Raw genomic sequence first — 25120 nt, forward strand, 5'->3', positions numbered from 1 at the left:
AGCCGGTGACACCACAGCATTTTCTGCAATAACGGAGCTTCTGCGGGAAGCTCCTGCTTCTAGAGGCAGTTCCTGCTTTTGGACAGAGAAGGCAGTGCTGCTAGAACCACGAGGTCCTCAGGTGATGGCCTACAGACGGTGCAAAGATCCACCTTTGTCTGAAGTAAAGCTGGGAATGAACGGCATTCCAAAAAATGGCAGGAAATTCTTTGAAATCTGAGTGATGACACAAGAAATGGAGGCGGAGCACATGGTTTTGGCTTTGGAGAAGAATACAGACTCAAGAAGGCAGCAAGATCTGTGACCCACCCCTTCCTAGGTCCTCCTGGCTGGCCTGGGCCAGGGCTCTGCGGCGAAAGAGCCTGCCACTAGCTCCGGCTCAGAACCGCATTCCCCGCCACCGCCACGGCTGGGCAGTAGAGGGCGCTGCGTCACCGCGCTCCCAGCGGCCCGATCCACACCACACAAAGACTGCACTGGACGTGGTTCTCAGGTTTATGGTTAAGGCTACCTGAGAAAACAGTAGCAAGATGCAGACTTGCTATTACACGATATGATATCACCTATGTAAAAAGTACACAAGAAAAAGACTTGAGGGAAATATAACAAAAGGTTATAAGCATTTGCTCGTGGGAAATGGAATTCCTGTTTTTTCATACTTTCTACATTCTGCCAATTTTCTACAAGCCTGGATTACTCTCGCCATAGGAAAAGACCCACGCAGTGCTCAGGGACCAGGGAGTAGTCTGGAGGGGTTGCCAGGGACGCATTTATGGTGAAACTGAATTCGTGCCTGGATTCAGGTAGGCGCTGGGGAGCTCCTCGGAGGCTCACCACATGCCCTCACCACCACACGGGCTCGAGATGCCCCGGAAGCGCTCAGAGAAGAAGACCCTGCACAGGCCCAGCCCAGGAGCCTCTGGGAGGGCTTCCCGGGAGAGAAGTCCTCTGCGCTGAGACCTGTCAAACACACCTCATGTGCAGGGAGCACCGGGAGCAAAGGCGCAGAAGCCAGGGGAGGAGGAGGCTGCCAGCGCAGCTTAATGTCTGGGGCTCTGGCTGGGAAAGGGAAGACAGGAAATCCCGGAGCTGGTGTGCAGCCCTGCAGGCCCCACTGAGGGGCCTGCCTTGCCCTATAGGCTCCTGGTAGACCCCCAGCACTCGGAGCACGAGCCCCAGCCACTGCTCCCCACCAGAGGGGAGGTGATCAGATTCCTCCTCTGGAGAGTGTAGAGACCTGAAGCCTCAAGGAATAAAACAGCATACTCATCCTTTCCTAGGTCTTCAATGGAAAATTTGAATGAATAATCAACATTTCATTTTAAAATAAATCAAAGATACTGGATAGGAAAACAACACACAAAAAAATCCCACAAAAACCAAAAAACCTGGATGGATGAGGCTTACATAGGTGTGCATCCTACCTGTAAATTACCGCACAGGAGAACTTGGGACAGACAAATGGCTTTTACTTGGAAGCATTAATGAACATTCAATTATCCTGTTGCATACTGGCTGACTTAACTCAGCCAAATTAGAATACATTTTATATTGACTATTTTGACATTTGTTTTATTTGGCAAGTAAAACAAAACTGATCCGATTTCCTTGCAGCCATTGTAAACCATAAACTGTACAGCAGAGGTGATAAAATACATAAGCCTTATAAACACCTGGTTCTGACGCACTACCCTCCAAACCCACCAGGCTGCCGGTGGCTCGGTGTTCTCAGCCGTCTTGCTTCAGGTGCAAGTGACTTTGCTCTCACAGTCACCAGCAGGCTTCTGAGAGCTCTCTCTGCTTTATCTGAGAGAACTGGTATTCTTTCTTTAACCACAGAAAGTCAAAACCTGCCTGAGGTGGTGCCCATTTCTGGGCCCTTCTAGACCACATGATGTCAGCAGGGAGCAGCTGTAACAACTTCAGGGCAACTGCTCCTGTGGGGGCTTTCCAGCCTCTGCAAGGAGCCCACACTTGAGCTGCTCCAAGTACAAGTGATGGACCTCAGCACAGGTGATGGAGGACCCCGACACACAGGTGATGGACTTAGCTGACTCGCCAGCACAGGTGACACACCTGATATAGCCTTGAGCACAGGAGACAGTGACCCTCAGCAGTGCCCTCCAGGGCGGAGCTGACAGCGCTCTGGCTCAGAAATGAGGAACAAGTGCTGATGGGCAGTGCGAACCTCACACTCCTGAACCCAATAGAGACTCAACTGTTCACCCTGCAACTCTGGGAGGCTTATTAGAGATTCCTATCTTTTTATGCCAAATGAAACTGAAAACTACTTCTAAAGTTTCAGGCAATTCCAGGGGTAGTTAAGTTTAAATACCACTCTTGGTGTGTGAAACTGTCATGAGAAAGACCAGATTGTCTTTATAGGGGGATGTCCCAGAGGACAGAGTCCTCAGGGCTTTGGAGCCTCATTACAGCACATTCTTCCAAGTGAGACGGAGGCTTGGCACAGAGGAACAGAGTACAGAGAGCTGGTGGTATGTCCCGGAGGGCAGGCTGTATTGTGGAGGGCCCAGGAAGACCTACTGGTGACTCTTCTGTCCGGTTCCTGACAGATTTTGTTCATCTCTATTCACCCACGTGGAAGCTTGGAGATCCATTCTCATTTACGTTATGTCAATCCCTAAGTGTTGCTGCCTCACCGTTCTTGTTTTATTTACTTTTGCAATCCCTTTCTCAAGCTTAATCCATCAGTGCTGTTTGTTCCTTGCCCTTAGTTTACTCCTAGTGATGCACAGGATTTTTATTTGACAGGATTCTTTTTGCAGAAAGTGTAGAGACTGTTACTACTTCTGTTATGACTGAAATCAGTTGCAGAGCAAACAGTTGGCTCACCCAAGTTTCTTTGCGGAGACAATTGTTAAAACTAGCATTTCCTGAAAAACTCCTCACTATTCTCTCATACTCAAACTACCCATTTCTTACTTTATAGCTCATTGGAAAAAGAAATTATATGAAAATGAAGAATATAAGAACTCACCTACCCTCCTGGGTTTCAAATGAGTTGCTGGCCAAGACAGAGAAGGAATTTGACCTTAAGGCCAGTGATCCCAACCCCATGGCTACACAGCACGTGTCTGTGTGTAGCTAGCAGCTCTTTTGAATAGGGAGCCAATTTTAAGTTGCATAATCTGCAATTTTAGAAGCCTGCAGAACATGCACAAAATAGACTATAGAATGGCCTTTGCATTCATGTAATGCAAAGATTTCCAAGTGGATTTTTAAAAATCTCCTCTAAAGATATATTGCTTCTATAATTATTCAGCTGTACTTTGCACTATTTCAGCAGACACTAAGTGGTGGTGTTCTAAAATGTGCAGGGACCCAAGACCACGGGACAACGCAAGACACCCCGACAAGGCCTCACCTGGGAAGGTTGGGGGCTGGGGTGGAGGCAGCTGATGACTGGGAAGGCGTTGTGGGTTGAGATGAGTCATGATTTCTTGGTACTCTGCCCATTCGATACCAGATCCCCATGCTGTTCAGTTCCCTTTAGGAAAAAAGAGAAATCTTCATGGCTCTGGTTAGCACAAACATTTACCTGAGTGACAAAGCAAACCAATTCATTTAAAAGAGTCATGGCCTCAAACACCAGGGAATCAATTCTTGCCCTCCACATGAAATGGGTTCCACCGTCTCCTTTGTGCTCTGGGTGTCATAGTTCACACGAGGGTGACCCGTTCCATCTAGGCAGGCCTTCGGGACAAGGCCGCCTGCATCACCCTTCCCAAGCTTGCCTTCCTACTCCAACTGGTACTTTCCTTGCTTCTCCAAACTTCTTTTTGTTTTGCCATTTCCTTGTAGAGTGTGACGTGATAATCCACATCAAGTCCTTTGTGCAGTTAGGAGAGACAGACAGGGAGATGCTGGTTTTTAACCATGAGAAGAATTAGCCCCCTACTCTATAACACACTCCAATCTCAGGATACAGCCTCTTGCAGCTGGGTGTCACCTGCCGTTGGACTCATTCTCAGGGTCAGTTTGGGAGTCATCTTCAAACTACAAAACTCGAGGCCCCATGAACCACACAACTAGGAGTGGACACCAAGGGGCCTCCCAGACGCCGCATAAGCTCTCCTGTGACCTCCCTCGCAGTCACCACAGCCCCGCCCCCTACTACACCACACACTCGTGAGTGCTGAGGAGACAGCCACGCTCCTAGGAATAGCGACGGGATCATTTTCACCATATTCAGTTTCCAACTTCCCAGTTGCCCACAGAACTGCGTCTTTGGGACCTGATGTAGAGGAATATAATCTCTTCAAAAAATGGAAAAAGACTTATTCTGTGGGAACCCCTAATAAGCTTCTCAGAACACCCCAGGAACCATGTAAAACCACAATCCTGTCTTCTTAGATGAGTGATTCCAATGAGCTGCACTGATTTCTCCACCTCTGGGCCGTGGCCTCCAGCTGCCAGGCTTTGGAGGTGCTGTTTGCAATGTGAGGTTTCTATCTGCCCCAACTGACAATCCCAAACCCTTGCAAAGTAACATGCAGAACTGTGCCCGCTTTTAAGAATAAGTGACTTAGAGTTCTGAATACTGAATTCTCTTTCCTTGCTTAAAAATAACACTGGAATTGTCTTCCTCTGGAAAAGAACTGTTGCCCCAAGATGAAATAAAACTATAGCAATATTTCCAAAGTGATATAAAGGAAAAAAGCCTTTGGTTTTATCAAGGTACATAATGGTACATATCTATTCCTTAAAATTGTTTAAATTGGTTAAAAATGGAATCTTTTTACAACAGGATAGTTTGTAGTTAAAGATACACATAGCAACTGAAATTAGATTTAAAAGTTCATTACTAAATTGCTGGTTTCTGCCATTTGTATGTAAATGGGTGCTTCTGAGGTGCCTGAAGTATGTTTATTCTAACTATTTCCTACTCCTGTAGTCCTGTTTACATAATTAGTGTAAACCATGTTGCAAAATGGGATTTTTGAGTGTGTAGGAAGGGAATGATCACAGAGTCCTTCTTAACCACATGATCTTGACACAGAGCATTCAGATGCCAGAGCTGAACACCCACCGAGGTGAAACTCTGCATTTCTGTGGTACCTGCTCCCTGCATGCTTCAAGCAAATGCCACGAGGGCTCATCTGCTGTCTCACCGGGTCTAGGTTATCAGGAAAGGCCCTGGCTGATACAAAGGTGGCTCTGGGCTCAAATGAACAAGAGTAAAGCAGAGTACAGGCCTGAGCCAGGAGGCTCGCCTCAGAAACCGAGGAAGAGAGGGTGCCTCTGGGAGCCCACAGGGAGACACATGGCCCCTGCCAGCCCTGGCCAGGGAAGAGGCACATGGCTGAGGGGGCTGTAAACCATTTGCCACACCAAGTAAAGTGCACACCTGGATTTCAGTTGACTGAAGACAGTGAACATCTATTTCCTTCTGGACAGCTGGCATCCACTCACCCCCTTTCTGACTTTTGACTGCCCCTCCGTATTTTAGGAGCAGCACCAGTCATGGTTTGTCCTTGAGTTCCAATGGAGCTGATCCTACTTCCTGCTCAGGCCTGGTCAATGGAAGAATTTTCCAGAAAACAGTGACAAGCCCAGGGTGCACATGACCCTACCTAGATCAATCAAGACCAATGAGACTAAATTCTAGAACTTCTTTTGAACTGTCAGGAACACAAACTTGCTCTCGGCCTCTGGACTTGAACCTGGATGAAAAGCAGGTGGAGCTACTGTAGCACCAGGCCTCCTCGAGGGGGAAACATGTCAGAACAGAGCCCAGCACCGGAGCCAGGGGGAGACAGGGAAACCAGAACCCAGTGCCGGCCTTCAAGCTTCCGCTTCCGGGCATGCCAGTCCTGCCTCCCCAACTCCTCTGTGATGCCAGCCAATAAATTATTCCTTTTGCTCTAGCCAAACTGGGTTGGGTTTCCTGTCACTTACAATCAACAGAGCCCTAAGTGAAACCCTGGGATTTCACTGTAGTAAGTATTTATGGAGCTGTAACAGAGCCAGGCCCATGCTCAGTGCTGAGGCTGCTGGAGGAACAAGACACAAACGGGCCCAGGCCTCAGCAGTTCTCTGCTTACTGGGGAATTATCATGCAGCTGTGTAATATTTATGTTTCTTCCTGACTTGGAGCCCTCCACTGACTTTCTAGTGTGCTTGGAATAAACTCCAGGCCATGTCCTAGGAGGTCCTGCCAACCCTCGCCCTTGTCCCAACATTCTCCCTGGCTCTTCCAGCTGCACAGGGCTGTGTTCTGCTCCCAGAACGTGCCATGCTCATTCCCACTTCTCTCCTTCTGCTTCTGCTCTGCCTGGAAGACTATGCTTTCACATCTGTGCATGGCTGGTTTCCTGACATTCAGGTCTCTGCTCAAGTGTCGCCTTCCTGACCCCCTCACGGAAGAGGCCCCCACTCCATCATTGTGTTTCACTTTCTTCACTGTCTGGAATTATCTCATTTATTTTCTTGTTTATTGCTCGTCTGTCCCTTTTAGAACATCAGCTCTGTGACAGCACGGCCTTTGCCTCACTTATAACCACATCCAGTGGCCTTGGCCCCGTGGTACAAAATAGGTCCCTGTGACCTTTCCTAGGGTGAATAACGAGTGTGAAGAGCTGAGGCCAGTGGCATCACAGGGTGTCGGGGAAGGACCCAGAGGAGCTTCAAGGCTGAATGCGCAGAAGGGCAGGGGAGGAAAGGCCCTAAGGTGGAGTCAGCAGTGCGAGCCGAGGCTCGGAGAGACCGCAGCTGAGCAGGAAGGGCAGCGAGGAGCACTGGGCTGACAGAGGCCCATAGCTGAGAGCCTGGGGGGCTGCATGGAAATCTCTTGGACCTCATTGCCTGGAGTGGCCTGAGTGCTCTCAGGGAAGAGCAGCAGCTGACAGTCCTGTTATTAAGACTCACCCAATAAACGTGTACTGAGGCGGGGCCTGCTTGGTCCGGCCCATGATCCGAATGTCACAAATCGCAGCTTCCGTTGAATCCCGTGGAATAAATTTAATGCACAGCCTCTTCTTCCTAAAAGCCACTTCCTCTGAAGGAAAGGACAACAGAAAAGGTATGAGTTTTCCAGAGATACCAGCATCTCTATTCTGAAAACCACATCCCCTGTCACGCCCTATTCCTGGCAGCAGAAGTGGCAGGTCACCTAAGCTGCTGGACAGAAGGGCTGGGCTCTGCCGCCTGCCTTCCCCGGGGCTGCAGTCACCCTGCTCTGCATGCGGGACCCAACCCAGACACCCCCTGCTGAGAAGGGGACCACACACCCTGCAGTAAATCTGGGTGGCTTCTAAGAGCCGCAACCACAATCTGCTCACTGCTCAGCCATCAGAAACCTGCACACTGACGCCCTGAGCATTAACACATTTCATTACATGGACTTCTTTTCTTTTTATTACAGAAATCTTCAAACATACCCCAAAGCAGGGAGAACAGTGGAATGAATCCACGTGTTCCCGTCACCCAGTGTCAATGCTGTGCACAATGGACAAGCTGGTTTCCTCTCCTCCCGCCCCTGCAGTTTTGCTGGATATTTAAAATGAATCCCTGACGACACTATGTTATGTCACCATCAATACCTCAGTAGGCATCCAGGACACTGTTCTTTAAAGACCACCATGCCATCACCATTCCTAACAAAACGAACAGAATTCCTGAGTATCATCCAACAGAGAGTCTACATCCACGTTTTCTCCAGTCTGTCTGCATCTGGATCCCCAGGATGCTGAGGCACTGCCTCTGGGTGTCAGGCCTCCCAGATCATTTGACTCTGGAACAACCACTCCTGCTCCCTTTTCTTCAGGGCCCTAACAGGTTGGAGAAATCGGGTCACTCCCCTGTGCCTCCTGTAGGCTGGCAGAGCTAAAGCCTCGATTAGACTCAGGTTAGGTTTTTTAGGCATGCACGCTGTCCGGGGATACGTGTAAGTCTAGGCTGTCATATAGTGAGGCCCGGAGTCTTGCTGGGCCATTCTTGCTGAGCTCTGCTGGTGTCGGCCCAGGACCTCGGTCACACAGTTCCCCAACTGCCATCCTCTGAGCACTTTCTCACCCTCTGATGACTGTTGCTAAGATCCATGTTTTATTAAAGGTTCACAATGGTGATTTTTGAACTCTGTCATTCCTTCTGCTCTTTTTATTTTTTGAGATGGAGTCTCACTCTGTCACCCAGGCTGGAGTGCAGTGGCATGATCTTGGCTCACTGCAACCTCCACCTCCCGGGTTCAAGTGATTCTCCTGCCCCAGCCTCCTGAGTAGCTGAGATGCATGTTACCATGCCTGGCTCATTTTTGTATTTTTAGTAGAGATGGTGTTTCACCATCTTGGTCAGGCTGGTCTTAAACTCCTGACCTCGTGATCCACCCTCCTTGGCCTCCCAAAGTGCTGGGATTACAGGCGTGAGCCACCGCGCCTGGCCTACTTCTGCATTTTTTAGCTAGAATCCTTCTATATGTAAAAAATAACTTTCCTTCATCAACTATTTGGTCTCCCTGAAGTAAGTTTTGTATAGGAAAAAAAGGATAAGCACTTGATTCTTTTCTCTTACTTATCAAGCCTTAGAGTAAGGAGTTGGTGCTCTAGCAACCTCCAGTGCTGACCAACGGGAGGTGTGTGTTTGTTTGTGCTTTTAAACCTGAGTTTCAACCAACTGCGGCCATTTAATACACGAGTCAGACAGATCTGGGTTGAAATCCCAACACCAACATTTCCTGGCACTGTGACCTCAGGCAAGTTACTTAATTTCTCTGAGTCTTGGTAAACTGTAAAAGGGAGTTAATGAAACCCACCCCACAGGGATGTGGGTTGGATGCACTGTGCCAACACATATGATCCACTTAGCCCAGTGCCTGGCACACAGTAAGTGCTCAGTAAAGAACAGCTGTGTGGGATCTTACCGTCATTATTGACAAGTAAGCCTCTAGCATGTAATTTACGCCTGTGCTTGGTATTGGGTTTCAAGACCTTGCAATTCTGTGGCAGGAAGTAAGACATTCAACAGCACATTCAAATTGAGGAACAGAATGAGGGGAAGTACAGTCCTGCCCGGGGGTTCTTATAGGGGCCGGGAGTGGGGAGGGGGACAAGAAAATCAGTGGAATTGTTTTGTTATTATATTTTGAGGGGGGTAGGGTTGTTTTTTAAAGAGTCAGATAACTTTGTGGGTTCCTCAGGCACAGAAACTGAGGGCTAGAGCAGATCTACGAGCAGAGAGAAACAACGTTCTGAATCCAGACCCTAAACATTGCTAAACATCTAGGAAATGATCCTAGAACTGGAAATGAAGAGGCCCCTGCTGCCCACCCTCCTGTGTGACAAGACCCAACGTCAGGGTCCACACTTGGGACAGCAACCTGGGGAGTTGGGGGCACTGCTCACGGCAACTCTGCAACTTCAAAGATTATCAGCTGATCAGATCGGCCTTAGAAAGCGCGAAGAAGAGAGACCTTTACACAAAGAAAACTAATGCCGGGTGTTTCACTTGCTATTGCCACGCTGCTCTTGGCTCCATTCTTCCATCTGCAGCAAACTCGGGGTTAAGAGATGGAGCCACTGATTACACATGCTTAAGCAGGCCTAATTTTAAGTAAACATATTATACATAGTCAATAGAAATGTGTTCAGTCATGCTAATGAACACAGAGAAAGTACACAGCACTTTACTAAAACAAACATCTTCCAGTTTTTCAGTGCTGTATGGATTACAGCAAACTATATTTTCAATGAATTACAGGAGTCTCCTGTTTTTGGCTGACTGTATAAAATCAGGGCCTTGAATACTCTCAGATGATACAGAGCTGATCATAAGGCTTATATGGCCAGCTTGGGCTCCTCTGTTCCCTGGGTGAAAAGCTCCAGGAAATGTTGCTAGAACCAGAAATGAAGAGACCCCCTGCTGCCCACCCTCCTGTGTGACAAGGCACCTGGCATTAGGCCCAGGACCAATCTCAGAGTCCACACTTGGGACAGCAACCTGTGTACTCCCAGTCACAGGGGAGAAACTTCCCAACCAGGACCCCTGGGCCCCACAGCAGCTGGGCCCCAAGCCCAGACAGGACAGAGCCTCAGTGAACTGGTCCAACTAACCTAGAGGAAAATGCAGAATGGAAAACCCATTGCGGCTCCACAGCACATCAATATAAAGACATTCGGAGTCAACTGACTGTCAAAAAATGAACACCAATGCAAAATTTAAAACTGTGAAAAACACAGGGGAAAAGGAGGAAAGTGATCCAAGTCTTGGAGAAAACTGTAGATCCTAAGCAGAGGAGATAATACAAATGGCCAACAAGCACAGAAAAAGATGCTCAACATCATTTGCCATCAGAGAAGGGCAAACAGAAAGCACAAGGAGATTCCATTTCACACCCACTAAGATGACTAGAATCAAAAAGACAGACAATAACAAATTGCTGGTGAAAATGTGGAGGAATTGGAATCTACGGACACTGCTGGTGGGAATAAAAAACAGTGCAGCTCCTTTGAAACATCATTTGATAGTTCCTCAAAAATACCAAGTTACCATATGACCCAGCAATTCCATGACTAGGTAGATACCCAACAGAAACGAAAACATAAGTCCAACAAAAACTTGTACATGAATGTTCATAGCAGCCTCATTCCTAACAGCCAAAAAGTACAAACAACTCAGATATCCATCAGTTGAATGGATAACCAAAATGTGGTATATCCATATAATGTTATATTATTTGGTGATAAGAAGGAATGAAGTAATGATCTATCCTACAACATGGGCCAACCTTGAAAACAGTATGCTAAGTGAGAGAAGCTGGTCACAAAAGACCACACGCTGTATGATTCCATTTATATGAGATGTCCAGAATAGGCAAATCTACATAGAAAGTAGATCAGTGGTTGCCTAGGGCTGGCGGGGAGTGGGGAGGTGAGGGTTGGAGAGCAATAAGAGAGTGATTGCTAAGGGGTACAGGGGTGATATCCTGAAAATGGGTTTTGGGGGTGATATAATGTGCCATAATGGTTGCACAACTCTGCATTTACTAAAAGCCACTGAACTGTGCATGTTAAATAGGTGAATTGCACAGTATGTGAGTTATAGCTTAATTTTTTAAAACTCTGTACATTAATATAAAACATATCTGTAAAAGGTGCTTATACACGTGCTCTTCCAGTGTGCCGCTGTGGTTAAAAGTGTGGCTGGAGTAAGACGTATGTGAGCATTCTAGTTATTCCTCCACTTCCAGATGCATGACCTTGGCTAAGTTCTTTAATCCCTAAGGAGTGAGTGTGCTTCATTTTTCTCATATCTGAAATGGGTATAATAATGTCCATCTCTAAAGAGGGGTCTTCTGAAGATTAAATGAAATCAGGGAGGTAAAGCATTTATCACAGGGGTGAGCATACAGTAAATGCATACTAAGTATCAGCTGTTATGATTATCAGGTAATACATAAAATAATAAATGACAAAAAGCCATCCAATGTTGAAACATGAAGGGACCATCAGGAAAATAAAAATATGCTATACAACGGGGTCTGCTGGTTTCATGAAAATAACAGCAGGGGATCTGCGTAGAGATAGAAACTCTAGTTCATATCATATGAAGTGCTAGCAAGAAAACCGCAAAAAACAGTGGGACCAAAGTGGGGCTAATTATGAAAGAATAAAGTATGAGACAGAAAATGAGACAGAGAATTTAATAAATAAACCCTGAGTCGTAATGAAAGGATTCTCTGTATTTGTTTTGTATTCATTGCTTCACTGTTGTAAATACCATAAAGTTGGCTGACCAGTGATTAAAAATGAAACAAGGTAAGTTAAACTACACCAAAACAAGGAAGCCGAATCACCAGAGGTTTTCCAGCACCATTTAATAACCCATGTGTGGGTCAAGAATCTCCAAGGGCTCCAACACCCTGAAGATGCTGCCGATTCCCCAGTGATTCACTTCTGCTTGGACCTGCTCAGTGGTCAGAATATTCAGTCCAATTCGAACCTATGAACTTTAATTTGCAGTCTTTTTGATTCTCGCTTTTCTTGTTTGCTCAGTGGGCCCCAAATGGGCACATTATTGGCCTTGTGTTCTCTGGGCGTCTTTTGATTGTTTTCTTTCCGCTTCCTTCTGGGTCTTGTGCCAAGCTTGGCTTCAGCAACACCAGAGGAAGGACTAAAGACAAACTATATAGTTTCACCATTCCATTCCCCAGTGAGCCGATTCAGCAGGGAGCACCATTCTAAAAGAAAGGCACGTTCTGCTCATTTACATGCTGCTACCCAGAATACTCTGCAAACTCCTTGGAGAACCCAGCCAGACACACATCAAAAGCAGCAGGGTTTGTTCATGGGCATGCAGTAAGGCCTCCAAAAGTGTTTCTGAAGAAAAATGCACATAGAAAAACACCTACAAATATACCTGGAGGAAGAAAACGCTCATTGTGATGAGTGCTACTAAAGGATGACTCACGTGTGTCCACCGTCTCCTGAATTGGGATGAAGCCCACAGGCAGTGTGTCCTTGATGTCAATGAGCTTCATATCTACTAACACGTTCCCCAGATGACTCTTGGGAAGAAAGAAAAGAGATACAGACTATTAATCTGAACATGCGTGTGGTGGGTTTGCCATTTTGGCTTCCAGATGCATATTTAACACAATGACTCGTGCAGCTTTATGACAGCAGGTTAATTAGAGTAGGTCACACTTAATGTTCCCCAGTGGTTATGCAGGGACTCATGTGGCCCCCGGGAAGGAGTTTCATCTGCGGAACCTCAAAGCCACTCAACTCAGACACGGCCTTGGTGAGGCAGGAGCAACCCAGGAGATGCTTTAGACATAACCCAGCAGAGGGCAGCTGTGCACACAGGTCCCGGGACCAGGCTGCCATTGAGCCCTGAGCATCAGATCTCAAGGCCAGGAGGTTTTAGGAAGAGCAAATTCCTGAGGCACTCGTAGGAAAGAGCTGCATCTAAACCTAACAGGGAACCAATCACACTCCTAAGTGATCACCAGTCTGCATACTGACACACATTTCAGTTGCTAAATACATTCTGCAAAATCCCAAGAATCATACACTAATACAGAGTGAAAGCCCTGCTGCCTCAATATTACACATCTTCTAAAATGACACGCACAAGGGCCTCCTCAAGTTTCTGTTTAGTGGTAGTATATGGGGTCCACAGTGCGCAGTTTCGGTAACTGGTGTACAAATATCTTTCTAAGACAGTACACCATTCTGTAATTGCAAGAGAGAATTCTTTGCAAACACGCCGGCACTTGTAGCCCACATTTCAAGCTGGAAATGAGCTCTAAAGATATCTACCCTACAACTTAAATATGTGGGGCCACTTTGGAGATTTCATTAAAATCTTCAGAGTAATTTGCAGCTTGGTTCCCCCTCTCTAGTCAGAGCCAGTTAAGGAAAGAATGATGGGCTCAAATCCCAAATCTCTCCTGTTAGGATACTAGCAATGCACTCCACGTGCCCATTTTGCAGAAGTGCCTCATCCCCGAAGCCCAGTGTGAACATGCTCTCCGTTTACTTGTTCAGCATCCTTGGACAAGCATCTAGTTGGTCAGCCATCACTCTGCCCTGGACAGCAACTTCTCAGGCTGTTGTTCCATCTTGCTTAGAGAAGAAGGGCTGCTACCTCCATCTCTGCACATGGGAGCCAAGATCCCACCTCCACCTGCACTGTGTCACGTCTCTGAAAGCCAAGCAGGGAGTTCTTATCATCTAAACTGTGTTATGTTCCCTCTTGGCACTCTCTTTTTCCCTCCCTATCAATTTGTGGGGTTATTTGTTTAATATCTGTCTTGCTTCTAGAGTTTAAGAACCATGAAGACCAAAACTATCTCTGTTCCTACTATAAATACAAGCCTAGCATGGTTTTTGCCACACAGCAGGTGCTCAGTAATTACTTGCTGAATAAATTAATTTTGGGTGCACATTTTTCAACCGGGCCACTCAGAGTCACAAATCGAACTGGAGGCCGGGCGCTGTTGCTCATGCCTGTAATCCCAACACTTTGGGAGGCCAAAGTGGGTGGGTAGCTTGAGTTCAGGAGTTTGAGACCAGCCTGGGAAACATGGCGAAACCCCATCTCTACAAATTAAAAAAATTGGCTGGGTGTGGTGGCACTCATGCATGTAGTCCCAGCTACTCAGGAAGCTGAAGTAGGAGGATTGTTGGAGCCTGGGAGGTTGAGGCTGCAGTAAGCCAAGATCAGGCCTCTGTACTGCAGCCTGGGCAATAGAGTGAGACTCTGTCTCAAAAAAAAAAAAAAAAAAATCTGCCAGGCATGGTGGCTCATGCCTGTAATCCCAGCACTTTGGGAGGCCGAGGCAGGTGGATCACTTGAGGTCAGGAGATTGATACCAGCCTGGGCAACATGATGAAACCCTGTCTCTACTTAAAAAAAATACAAAAATTAGCTGGGTGTGGTGGTGGACGCTTGTAGTCCCAGCTACTTGGGAGGCTGAGGCAGGAGAATCGCTTGAACCCAGGAGGTGGAGGCTGCAGTGAGCTGAGATTGCACCACTGCACTCTCGCCTGGGCGACAGAGGAAGACTGCGTTTCATATATATATATACACACACACATATATCAAGTTGAGTTTGCTGAGATGTCAAATCTAAACTATATGATTAAAAATATCAAAAGTATTGATAGACACTAATAAATATTATGAACCAAAAGTACACAAATGAAACCAATTATTAGAATTTAACTAGGAAGGTCAAAGCAGCAAGTGTAATCTATGACCAGTGTTTTTACGGCACTGCCATCAGGAAACCGTTTCTTCCTCTCAGAACTATCATATTTGCCAACAATTTGATATTCTGACATTCCAGGTAGCTGGGCCTCGGAAAGACAATGTACAGTGCAGCCTAGTGAGTGGTAAGTGGGACCCTCAGAACACGGAATAAATCTCTGACCGTGTAGGAAGGGTTTGAACCGTTAACCTAACTTGCAAACATCAGCTGCTTTCAGAATCGCCTGGTCTAATCTATTATAATTTTTTTTCATGGCAGTTGCTTTTCCATGTCATCACTGCTTTCTGCATTGAGAAATTAACAACTAGGCATGTTTTCCTGCCCCGCAGATGGATGGGCATTCATCAATATCCTTCTCAAATGTCTTCTGCTTGACAAGTTGGGTTTTACAGAAGTCAACTGCAAACCACTTAGTGACCTCACCCTCCACACACTCTACCAATGTCCCTCATCATAAAACCTGAACATCAGTGGTGTGGCCATTAAAAACAAATCAAAAAACCCTTGCATGCATACAAAATGGGAGGCTGCACTGTCAGAGCTCCCCACAGCCCAACTGTGGTCCCTCCTCACACAGGGCTGCCACTGTACCGGGTTTAATACAGTGGGTCTGCGACACCATTAATTTTGCCTGTTCCTCTCCCCTCCCCCATCTGTGCTCTCTTTCATTTCCTCCTCATAAATATGAAGAACGTATTCCCAATCCTTGTTGAGCAAATGATTCATGCCAAAAGCCCAATATGCACTGACTCAGGGTATTTATATTGTCTCTGGTAGCCAGTATTTGCTAGTATACTGTAATTATTTTTGACAACCTTGCATTTAAGGTAGCCACAGATAACCAACTTAATATTCAAATGTTCATAAATCCTTCTGTTTAATATCCTCCCTACCTAATCTATGTACATTATTATTACAGGTAATGCAGAAAGTACAGGGCATGAAAAGTGCAATTCATCTCGATCCTTCCCCAGGAAGCAATGTCACTCCAAAGCCAGATTTCTGTATTAATAGCATTATTGGGGGAAAGGAATTTGGGTTCCAAAGGAGTCTCCCAAAACTCCTACATTGGGAGTCTCAAGTCAGCTAATTAAGACTCTGTCCAGTCCTGACACCCCACATCCCTCCTTTACAGTTGTAAAAAATGATGCTCTGCAAAGTCTTGGTTTGGACTACAGGGCCAGCATAGACTGGCTGTAACAGATTAAAATATTCTGATTCCTCCTCCACTCCTGGGCTGGCAAGTGGGCCCCTGCCAACTGCTGGAACTCGATCGTTTGAATCGCACTATTGGATCCATTCATTCTTTTTCCAAAAACAATATGCACCACGCACCTATCTCCTACTCTGCTTCAAAAGCGAGGCAGAGGCTTTTCGCACTGCCCTTGTCCTCTTCTTACATCCCTCCATCATGCCCAATAAATATCTTTTTAATGTTCAACATATGTTGACGAAATCAATGTGTTTTCTTTAATACACTTACCCATGACACCCAATGCTAACAAGCCCCAGTGACTTCTCTTTGTCACATTCAGGCCTGTCACTGTCCCCACTCCAAGGGATGCAGGGACTCTGCTAGCCTAGGTACCAACACCCCATAGTCTTTGGGGGAAAATGCAATGAAAACAAAATTTAAAAATGATCACAGAGATCATGGCTGTCCTCAGGCCATTTTAAACTGAAGCCTCTTCGGCCTCTACTCATTTTTAACTGAAGCCTCTACTCAGCCTTCAGCCCACTCCTGGGTACCTCAGGCTGCTCAGTGAGCTGGGGGACCTGCAGGGACTCATTATAAGATCTCAGTGCCCTTGTCCACTCTTTAGCCCTGCCACCTTCCTGGTATTTAAAATACACTCAAAAGCCTGAATTGAAAAGATGTCCAGACTTTTGTGTCAAGATTTCCCCTGACTCCATTATAAACTCTGTACTTCACAAGAAGCATATATTGCTCTTGTAATTAGGGGAAAAAATAAAGCAATGACTTTTCTCCCAGTCCTGTATATGTTCAGAATAATTATCGTATCAAAGAATTAACCACAAACAACAGGAATGGGTGGCAGAAAAGAGTGCAAGCCAGAGAGCCACATGATGGTCGATATTCAGAAAACACCAAGGGGACACGCCAGGACCCTGTGATGGGACCCTGGGCCTGCGGGGCCAGGTGGCAGAGAGGATGACTAATGCTTTCCCCCTTTCATGCTGTTGAATGAGGATATTTGTTGTCTGGGTTCAGTTTTTTTTTTTAACTGCAAATAAATATTACTTTTATAATATAATTTATATAAATAAATAAAAATATTTCCCAAAATAAAAATTTACATGACAAAGAGACAATAACATATGGCCAAAAATAAAATGTTAGCCCTGAAAATGAAAATCCCAACTGCTCCCTGTTTGGGGCTGGGGAAGAGAAGTAACCTTGAACAAGCATATTCCCTCTTGGATCTCGGTTTCTTCAATGGAAAGGAACTTCCACTGGTAGAGATTACCTGGGGACAGAATGAGGTGCCCAAGGCAGGCCTTGTACAGAGCAGATACTCACCAAAGCTATTTCATTTCTTTCTAAGCCATCTATTAAAATATCTTATTAGATGTTTTTAAAAAAAAAAAACCTTAGTAGGTGTCTTTAAAGTTTCCTAATTTACAGGTGCAAGTATTTGTTTTTTTTTTTTAAAGCATAGTCAGAGAAATCTACATGAGTCATTACTTACCTACAAAAATAACGAAATGTGATATGTCACACAGAGACTCAAAGAGCGAGGAAACGTCACTGTGGAAGCAAGGGCATGGGGTGGGGTCACAGGGGCCCTCCCTGAGCCATGCTGCCTTTGCTGGCCAGCATTAAATCCCGCTCCACTGGAGAACTCTCACTGCTGCACTACCCTGTGATCTGTTGCTTGGAGGAAAGGTAGGCAAATGAGAGCTGGGAGAGAAATTTCCTGGTTTCCTTTTGAGAACACAATTTAATGGAATTCACGGTACACTTGGGTACGTGGTTAATAACACTGTTAATAAAGGAAACACAGTGCTGGCTGCTGATTCTACCCAGTTCACTAAAACCACAGATAAATTAATATGGCAATGAAAATAAACCACAACAACAACAAAATGAGGAAATTCCAAACAGGAATGTAAATTACTTGTGCTCACTCAGCAAATGGAAACTACGACTAGACTTACATTTTCTTTGGAAAATGATCTTGTGAAACACAGGTATCTGGTAACCTTGGATTTAAATAAGCCGTCTTTCCAGAGGTCAGCATCCACACCATCTGCTGTCTGTGCAACCTACACCGGAGAGACAGAGAAAAGGATCGCAGGTAAGGCAGGAAGGAACTGAAGGTGCGCGTGGGCCACTTCTTCCATGCCTGTTCCAATTAACACCAGCCTGGGATCTCCCGGCATCTCATTAGCTCATTTCACTAGGCACTGGGATGAGATTTTCCAAAAGGGGAAAAGGGAGAGTGTGTGAAAAACACAACTTCTAAAAATACTGTCCCTGGGGAAGCCATTGATTAAAGACACCCTGACAAAAATGGTTCTAATGAGAAAAGAGCAACTTTTGTCGTAATGGACCAAGAAGGGATTGGGTAAGTCAGTACATTAAGCGGCTATTACCACTTACTCGGGGGGATGGTGCGGGGTGAAGAAAGGAGTCCAGTGGGTGTGATGAGCCACCTGAGGGGGCGCTGCCTGCAGCGAGGGTGACACAGCCTCCTGCTCTAGGGCCCCAGGACCAGCTGGGTGCTTCAGTCAACGGGATTCTACTGGAGGCTGGGGCAGGGAGGGAGGTCAGAAACATTTCATTCCACCCTGCGTCCTCTTGGTACAAGCCCTGACAGTGGGGTTCAAGGTGAGAAACTGGATCAGGATAGAAAAACAAAAGAAGACTCACTCGGTTCCTTGTTTCCAGTCTCACTAAGAAGCCATTTTCTCATCTGCAGCTGTAGAAATTCTCACTAGGAAGAGTCTGAGAATGATGCCAGCCAGCCTTGATCTGAGTATCAAAGCCCCTGTGACCTAGACTGGGGCTGGGCTGGGGGATATTCCCATGAAAGACCAGGCTTTGTGGGAGAGAGTGCAAAGGAGATGGGAGAGGAGGAGGAGAAGAAGGCTAGGAGAGGGTGGTGTTTTCTTCCTATTTCTTTCCAGACTGCTCTGTGAATCGCTGGTCAGGGCTTGGTCTGTTTTCTGACTCAGCCTCCCTCTGAGAGCATGAATCAACCTTGCACACCTTCCTTTAAGCACCGCGAAGGGGGACATCCAGGAAGACTGAGGAGCAGAGCTTGTTTTGGGATAAACTCTGCAGGAGGTCTCTGAGCAGTTCAGTTTCTGACTCCTTCTGGGTTGTCCTTTTGAGCTTCAGACTTTGGGATCCAGTCCTTGACCTGACAAGCTCCCGCCCATCCTGACAAATGGCTGGAAGTGCCTCCATTCTTCACACAAAAGTGCCCTGATTCAGCCCCATCCCGCACACTGACTGCAGGCTCTGCACAGAGCATGGCGGGCCCCACAGCACATGGATGGCCTCTGCCTGTCACACACTCAGGGAGGAGGCGGGAGCCAGGACCCCAGCCCAGTGGGCTCAGGCTCCCCAGGACATTCCTGGAGCCCACCACGGCCACACTCTCTGAGGCTGCCTCAGAAAAACCAAAAGGCCAGGAGGCAAAAGAAAAAATCCTTGTTTTTCAAACCAAACAATTGTAAATTAGCAAATATAACAACAGGAAAACAAAGGCCCTTATGATAAAGATGCAAATATATTTGACCTGAAAGCTGAAGGAGGAATGGTATGGGGATAATTTTAGGAACTGTTTGCTCCAAGTATGTCACCCCCACAGATAGAAACAGGATCGAATGGGGGTCAGGCCTTGTCAGCATCTTTCCCCATAATGGTCACACATAGAGTTTCTAGGGAAACATGAGATTTAAGGCAGTGGTCTCAGCTCCTCCACAAAAAGCACCCCCTATGCTTGTTTTCTCCCATGGATTACATGTTTTGAAAGATTTTTGTCTCCCAATGCAATTTTACTGTATTTCCTCAATTCTAGGATGCAGTCATTTGGGGAACACCCCTTCACACGAAAAAGGCACAGCACCATATCCAAACACATGCATCTATTTTAAGATGCATCCCAATTTCAGAATCACTAAAATGTAAAAATAAAAGATGCTCTAAACAAAGGGAATAAGGGAACCTACATGGTCTCTCTATAATAAATGCATAATTTCTGAAAAACTTTCAAAAACAGAAACTGTCTGCAGGACGCTCCAAGGCTGTGGAACCACAAGCTGCCTTGGAAGACAGGGAGCTGTGTCTTTAACGTTCCAAGAGACAAGGGCGTCTAGAAGGGCTTGTTTGGATATCTGGAAGTGCCACAGAGGGGTGCTGTGCATTCTAACCCAAGGCTAGAAAGGTCTCCAGGGCTTGCCAGTGATGGTTCTCTCCACCCACCACACTGCTAGAACTGTCCTTTTTCAGAGTGAGAAATGAAAATGTAATGGGAGAAGCCGGCAACGTGAGCCTCTCTGTTTGAGCCCACGCTTCACTGTTTGGGCAGTTAGAGCCTCCCAGTCCTTGTCTGCGAAGCATTAAAAAAGGATGACCAAAGACCCAGCTTTGACCTGGGCCCAAACTCATTTGCAATGACGTGGAAGTGTGTAAAGGCATCATGAAGGGCCCAGGGAGGTGAGGTGGGAAGAAAGAAAGAGAGAGAGAGAGAGAGAGAGAGAAAGAGAGAGAGAGACTCCCCTAACCTCCAAGGAAAGCAGTGCTGGGCAGAGAAGGGCTCTGGAATGGTCCTGGAGGGCTGGATGGTTCAGGGACCCACAGGACCAGGTACTGGGTGAGGAGTGAGATGTGGGTTCCTGGCTCTTTGAGAGCACTGGAAAGGCAGCCCTGGTGGAACAAGGGGGGCATTTCTGGCCTGTCTTTCCTACAGCAACAAGATGTACCCAGAGGTGTCTTCCCAACCCAGTCACATAAAGGTGCCTAATAACCTAAATTCTTCCCATCCCAAGTCAGGAGAGCTAATGATCTGCAAGATAAATGATCTATCTATGCGGCTGAAGTCACAGTGTCAAGAGGAGCCTCCACACCTGACTCAAGGCAGGGTCTACCTGACAGTGCCCACGCCCACCTGGCGGCACTGCAGAAACTTACAAACTCAGCAGTCAGCCTCAGGTCCCAGCATCAGGAAGCTGGGGGGAGGTGGGGTGTGGGGTGGAGGACCAAATGCTTTGCGTGCAGCATGCGCAACATGGAGTTCAGAGGCAGACTTGAATTTGAGGCCCAATAGCTTAAACCAGTCCTGTCCTCCTCTGCAAAGTGGACATGCTGCCTTTCCCTGCGGGCATCACTGCCGGGGCACAGGAGCCCACGAACATGCAAAGTGCCTGCCTTAGTGCATGAGCACTCCAAAGACAGCGCGAATGTTTCTAAACCAAAAAAGGGGACATCTGCTCTGACAGCGAACCAAGTCTGGAAAGTGATGTCAGGCTACATCAGGATTCAAAAAGTCCTCAGTTGTCCCGGGGCTCTGTGCCAATCTCTGGGAACAAAGCTGGTCTTTCCAAACACAAATGATATACTTGTACGAGGAACATCTGCCCTCCCGCTGCTATCCCACCCTGGACTATAAACTTCACAAGGACAACGGCAGTGCCTGTTCTGCTTGCCATTTTACCCCCTGTGCCAAGCACAATGCCTGACACGGATGGGCTCCATCAAACCTTGTTGAAAGAATAAATGAACGAGTCAACTCTGCAATCAGGGCAGTGTGAAAAGCCACATACCCTGTCAGCTACCCAAGTAAGGTAACGGGAAGTTTTTCAAATGAAATTTCCAGGATTTAATCCATTGAGCTGAGTGAATCCCCTTCAAAATCACCACTCTGAGGCACATATCCATTTCAGCACTGAGGCTACCTACTCTTTTGGTTCTCTTGTGTGTTTGCTGCCTTGTTCTCAAGACAACTCAATATGTCTGCTGACTACAGAACCTTCAGAGTCTGTTACAGGGCCTCGCATACACATGTGCACATGTGCACGCATGCACATGCTCTTGCACACTCACACTCACACATTCTCACAACCTCTCTCCTAGCATTTCTTCCCCGGGAGTAGGAGCTGTCTCTGAGGAGAAGCAGGAGGGCCCTAGGGCCAGGCAGTGGCGGAATGTACACATGGTTTATCTCTCTTCCTGCCAGGATTCTTCTAAAACAACAATCAAATGGACAGTGCAGAAGCCTCCACAATGAAGAGGAAGAGGGGAGAGGCAGCACAAAGGCCTGGCACTGCAGAAGGCGGAAGGCAAGGGATTTAGCAAGTGTGGTGAGGGGGGGCGGGTTGTGACCTAAGGGGCCCGTGGCAGCCAATACTGAGCAGAGCCCCAGGATCCAGAATCACCAGACACCATTGGGGTGGGGGCAGGGGAGCAAGTGCAAGTTTAGGGCTGAATCAGGTAGACTGAAACAAGGTTCATAAACAAAGTGGTTAGACTCCTAGGTGCCCACCCCAGTTTCAGGTGTATCTTCTGCAGAAAGGAACCCAGCACAGCTCAGGACTCTACAAGCCCGGCAGGTGGGGAAGGAGGCTGGAGGTCAGGAGGAGGTGGGGGAGGAGGTGCAACTTCAGAGTGGAAACGAGGGTAATTGAGTAACCAAGCGTACACACTGAATGGCAATGGCAGGCCCCTCCCTGCCACCCGCGCTTACCCTCCTTCTTGCTTCCAGCCGCCTCCCCTGAACACTGGACACTGAGGGCTTTGTCTCTGGAAAGCGCCAGGGTGGACCAGCCCACGATCCGAGCCAGCTCCCTGCTCGTCGCCCCACTGTGTAGCACACCAGCCAGCAGGCCCCCCACCCACAGGGCTCCAGCCCATGAGCTGGTGCCTCCATCTTAAATCCCAACCCACAACAAAGGGTCACCAGGCACTGGGGACAGGCTCAGACATGATAGAAGGGCCCAAAATAGAAAAAAGGGAGCTTGAAGGTAGCACAGAGAATAGGGGGAAACAGTGCCGGCTCAGGACAGAGAACCCAGTCTGTAATTAAATCCTCAGAGGGACGAGTGAATAGACTGCAAATACCAAACAAGAACAGAGTATTATGAAAACGTTTTTAAAAAGGAACAATTTGAGGACAATATAAAGAGATTAGAAACTGTAAACACTGGAAGAGAAAGCTGAGGAAATCTTCCAGAAGGTAAAGTACAGAGATGAAGAGATCAATTATAGGAATGAAAACTGAAGGGTCAAGACAACATCCAGCTAACAAAAAGTTTCAGAAAGAACTTTTAAAATAAAAACCGGAGGGGAGGGGGAGCCTCTGTGTTAAAGAGGTCCTGAGTGTTTCCACAAAGTGGATGAAAAAGACCCACCCCAAAACGAAAGAACCGAGAATCCCACCACACTGGGGCTAAAGAAACCACCTTAAACACTTGCAGAGAAAAATAACGGGTCACATACAAAGGGACGGGAATCATGTTGCATCAGACTTCCCAACTGCAACATTAAAAACTAAAAGACAAGATAACAATGTCTTCAAAATTCTGAGGAACTCTGGAATTCCACACCTAAGCCCATTATCGATTAAGTGTGAGGGTAGAATAAAGACCTTTGCCGATGTGCAAGGACTTAAAAAGTTTATCTCCCAGGGGCCCTTTCTGAGGAAGCTACTGGAGGATGCATCAGCAGAACCGAGGATTAAATCAATAAAGGGGAAACCATAAACTCCAGGAAACAGAACCCACACAGCACAGCAGCCAGAGGACAGCAGCACGCCCAGGCCCAGACGGGGAAAGGAAGAGACGTCAGGGCAGCAACCTCTGGGGAGGAGGGGATGTGGAGGGGAGAGCATTTAGAACTGTACTTTCTCGTTCGAAAGAAATAGGGATGGGCATGTGACAACTGCCTTAGAGCATTTAGAACAATGAAAACAATGTACCTAAGGCTATTTGACAAAAAAAAAAAAAAAAAAATCAATTTAAAAATTAAAAAGACATTTTAAGAACGTACTGTGAAAATCAATAGGCACCTGGACAACTCCTCAAATGAATGAAACAAGTCTGATTAATTCCAAGAAAAAAATAAAAGATTGTATGAGAAAGAACACACACTCCTAATATGTTACTTGATTCAGTGGTACCCAATGTCTGCATTGTAATCTATGTAAACACTAAGCATTAATCCACCAAAAATTGTGATACTGCCTAATGGGAGGAGATTATAAGAGAAGAAAATAATCAAGAAATAAGCAATATAATAAAATTATTTAGAAATATGGAGATGGCGGAGCTTGCAGTGAGCCGAGATCGCGCCACTGCACTCCAGCCTGGGCGACAGAGCGAGACTCCGTCTCAAAAAAAAAAAAAAAAAAAAAAAAAGAAATATGGAGATAAAGTACTAGAGGGAAAAAAATCTTAAAAAGTGGAAAATAAATGCCTCTAGGAAATAAAAAGGTGAAGGTGGGGAGACAGGGCAGGGGCTGCTATATTTTCTTATGAGCACTCTGATTTTTTAAACTGTGCACGCAGGCATCACTTTGTTAAAGTAAAAGCAAATTTTAACTTTGAAAGAGAGCTGGGGAAATATCTCATGGAAGATAGTATGATAATTCGTTATTTCTTTTAGGCAAGCTGCCGCTATTGCTGCCATCAGGGACATGACTAGCAATGCAACATAATCTCACTCCTAGTTAGCTTGTTAGTGTGTTCCCAAGTGGGTGACAATGTCCAAAGCTGCAAGTCCAGCTGATTCCAGCCTTCCCCACAGCTACAGTCCACCAAAACTGAACATGCAGATGGCTGGGGGCGGAGCTGCAGCACCCAGGCAGTCCCTGGGATGGTGGCTGCCAGTGCCGCAGAATCGACACAAGGCTCTACAAACCCTTTGGGACCTGGCCCCCACCCCTGTCTCACATAGCCCAGGTCTCTGATTGCTTTCTCTAGCTTGAGTTCAGAGGTCACATTCTGGGCCACTGTGCAGCAGTCACAGGGGATGATGTGCATTCAGGAAGCCCTGAACAGCCCACTGGACAGTGGGACTGGCTACCTGCGGCTGGCCTGTAAGTCATGTTCACTGTAAAGCGACCGCTGAGGTTAAATGTAAGCAGTCTCCCTGGTTCAAGGGACTCCCTTAATCCCTGAAAGATCTGGGGGCCGGAGGCCTGGGAGACAGTTACTGTGAAGACCCTAGGGTAGAAATAAAGTTGTCATATTAAAGGGACAGAAAGTGGGGCTCTGTAACTGGAGCCTGGTAAGATGGGATGAGCGTTATTGACATGTTTATTGGGGCTCAGTTTATAAAGGCAAGAGTGGGAGATGATAAACTTCTAATGATTAGAGGACATCCTCACAATAGAAGACTCAACAGCCATTTGAAACAACTTT

At 46.7% G+C, this 25120-nt stretch overlaps 1 protein-coding gene across 4 annotated transcripts in view; it reads right to left on the reverse strand.

Annotated features, from left to right (window-relative positions):
- MVB12B (multivesicular body subunit 12B) overlaps positions 1-25120 on the reverse strand; it is a 179530-nt gene that overhangs the window by 107191 nt on the left and 47219 nt on the right. For all 4 annotated transcript variants that reach the window (XM_024345885.3, XM_016961671.4, XM_024345886.3 and 1 more), the window contains exons 3-6: positions 17912-18019; positions 12424-12520; positions 6889-7018; positions 3386-3508 (exon numbers count right to left, since the gene is read on the reverse strand). In XM_024345885.3, the coding sequence (XP_024201653.1) occupies positions 3386-3508; positions 6889-7018; positions 12424-12520; positions 17912-18019 (458 nt within the window). The remainder of the gene's footprint in view (positions 1-3385; positions 3509-6888; positions 7019-12423; positions 12521-17911; positions 18020-25120) is intronic.

The sequence above is a fragment of the Pan troglodytes genome, chromosome 11 (genome assembly GCF_028858775.2).
Source record: "Pan troglodytes isolate AG18354 chromosome 11, NHGRI_mPanTro3-v2.0_pri, whole genome shotgun sequence".
Lineage (NCBI taxonomy): Eukaryota > Metazoa > Chordata > Mammalia > Primates > Hominidae > Pan > Pan troglodytes.